This window comes from Nuphar pumila, chromosome 17 (assembly GCF_984573655.1).
Source record: "Nuphar pumila chromosome 17, dmNupPumi1.hap1.1, whole genome shotgun sequence".
NCBI lineage: Eukaryota > Viridiplantae > Streptophyta > Magnoliopsida > Nymphaeales > Nymphaeaceae > Nuphar > Nuphar pumila.
In genome coordinates, this window is record NC_143265.1 from 11,996,584 (window position 1) to 11,999,024 (window position 2,441).

General features: G+C 35.2%; 1 protein-coding gene across 1 annotated transcript; it reads right to left on the bottom strand.

The window, feature by feature from the left end:
• Nucleotides 1–216: 216 nt before the first annotated feature.
• On the bottom strand, nt 217–1,767 carry LOC149811646 (uncharacterized). The gene is made up of 2 exons (XM_089993762.1): nt 1,505–1,767; nt 217–421 (listed from the first exon to the last, which is right to left on the bottom strand). Exons 1-2 carry the CDS (start codon nt 1,724–1,726, stop codon nt 335–337), a joined length of 309 nt encoding a protein of 102 aa, XP_089849888.1. The 5' UTR covers nt 1,727–1,767; the 3' UTR covers nt 217–334.
• Between the last annotated feature and the right edge of the window lie 674 nt (nt 1,768–2,441).

The window sequence follows — 2,441 nt, forward strand, 5'->3', positions numbered from 1 at the left end:
ATTCCGTCGCTAGATTAATATGAATAGCGACGGATGGTTCCGTCGCTAAGCCGTCGCTAGATTAATATGAATAGCGACGGAATCATCCGTCGCAAACACGAAAAAAAATAAAAAAAAATTATTTAAAAATTAATTACCGAGAACTGTACAATTTCTATTTCCTGTACAATTTATATTTCCTGTAAATAAAAAACAAACCACACAAAAAAATTCATATAACAAGTATCTATAATAATTAATCGTTCCACCTAAAAATTAAGAAGTTTAATTATTTACAATTCAACAATTACAATTAGGAAAAATAAAAAAAATAGAACTTCTTCAACACAGTCCTCTAATCATCGCCAAGATTTTGTGCGTCTTCTTGTTCATTGTCTTTATCTGTCCCTTCAGCTCCACTACCCTGATTATCGCTAGCAGCCTACACAAGAAAAGAACAGTCAGTATTGATAAACAAAATATAATGAAATAAATTACACACTATATGTGATTCTATCATGTGCTCATGTGTGATCTAAGGCAATAAAAAAACTCTATATGTGATTCTATCATGCTCATATGTGTGCTAAGGCAGTTAAAAAATTGAATATGTGATTATAGCATGTTCATATGTGTTCTAAAGCATCTAAAAAAACTCTATATGTGATTCTACCATGCTCAGATGTGCTTTAAGGCAGGCAAAAAACTATATATGTGATTCGATCATGCTCGTATGTGTGCTAAGGCAGTAAAAAAATTGAATATGTGAATATAGCATGCTCATATGTGCTCTAAGGTAGGCAAAGCCAAAAATTTTATATGTGATTCTATCATAAATGATATATAACATGTTCATATGTGTTCAAAGGCAGTTAAAAAACTCTATATGTTATTATAGCATGCTCATATGTGTGCTAAGGCAGTCAAAAAACAGAATATGTGATTATAATATGCTCATATGTGTTCTTAGGCAGTCAAAAAACTGAATATGTGATTATAGCATGCTCATATGTGTTCTAATGCAATCAAAAAAACTTTATATGTGATTCTATCATGCTCATATGTGCTCTAAGGCAGACAAAAAGTTAAATATATATATATATGTGATTCTATCATGCTCATATGTGTGCTAAGGCAGTCAAAAAATTGAATATGTGATTATAGCATGTTCATATGTGTTCTAAGGCATATAAAAAAACTCTATATGTGATTCTACCATGCTCAGATGTGCTTTAAGGCAGGCAAAAAACTATATATGTGATTCGATCATGCTCGTATGTGTGCTAAGGCAATAAAAAAATTGAATATGTGAATATAGCATGCTCATATGTGCTCTAAGGCAGGCAAAGCAACTTTATATGTGATTCTATCATGCTCATATGTGTGCTAAGGCAGTAAAAAAATTGAATATGTGATTATAGCATGTTCATATGTGTTCTAAGGCATCTAGAAAAACTCTATATGTGATTCTACCATGCAAAGATGTGCTTTAAGACAGTCAAAAAAACTATATATGTGATTATACCTGAGAGGGACCTGGAATCGAAGATCCCCTATCCTGAACAGCGGCCTTGATTTCATTTCGGAGAAAGGGGGCGACGGTGTATTGGAAGTAGTTATTCAGTGATTCATTAATGATCTCGCGTACATCATCACCGGAAAGAATAGTCGGCTGCTTGGAGCTTATGTCGGCGCAAGAAGTCGGTGAGCCGTAACTGGAAGAACCAATAACTGGTGAAGTGTTCATATTACTCCCAAACCCGAACACGCGACCTTTTTTGGGTTCACCTGCTGCAGTCACCCATGCTGTAGGATCAAATGATGGATGCTGAGTAGCGTCTTCGCCATATCTCTCTACCATCTGTTGCTCATATGCCTCCTACAAAATAATGTTTAAAGTATTCATTAATAATTAATGATAACATTATGATAACTTGCATATATATTGCAATGATTATTAATAGAATTAATACATACCGTTGTCGTTCTCGCCTTCTCTAATACGAAGACTCCCGTGGTCTTCCGTTTATGTGTTTCTACAAACACATCCTTATATGGTACACTGTCTCCTTTTTCTGCTTCCTGCGAAGTTAAATGACAAAAGATTTAGTACACAAGTTTGCAACAATACTTATAAAATTAATATTATATATTGATGAGTTACCATTTTCTTTAGGTGGCTCCCAAATGTCTTAGATCCACCTGTGTGTAGATGGGCTTCGGGCATCTTCGATCGATTTTGTGAAGCCTTCGCAGAGCGATTTTTAAATGCATCTCCCGCCCACATATCGCACATTTCATCCCAGTAATCTCTCCTGATAATAATAGGACCATGGCCCTTCCACAGTAATGGATCATCTACTACGCCAGATGTTTTTTTTGCTGCAGTCTTCATAGTGTGCAGCATGTCTGCAAATCGATTGGCAGCCACCTTCTGCCACACCTTCCTTGCATCATTTTCT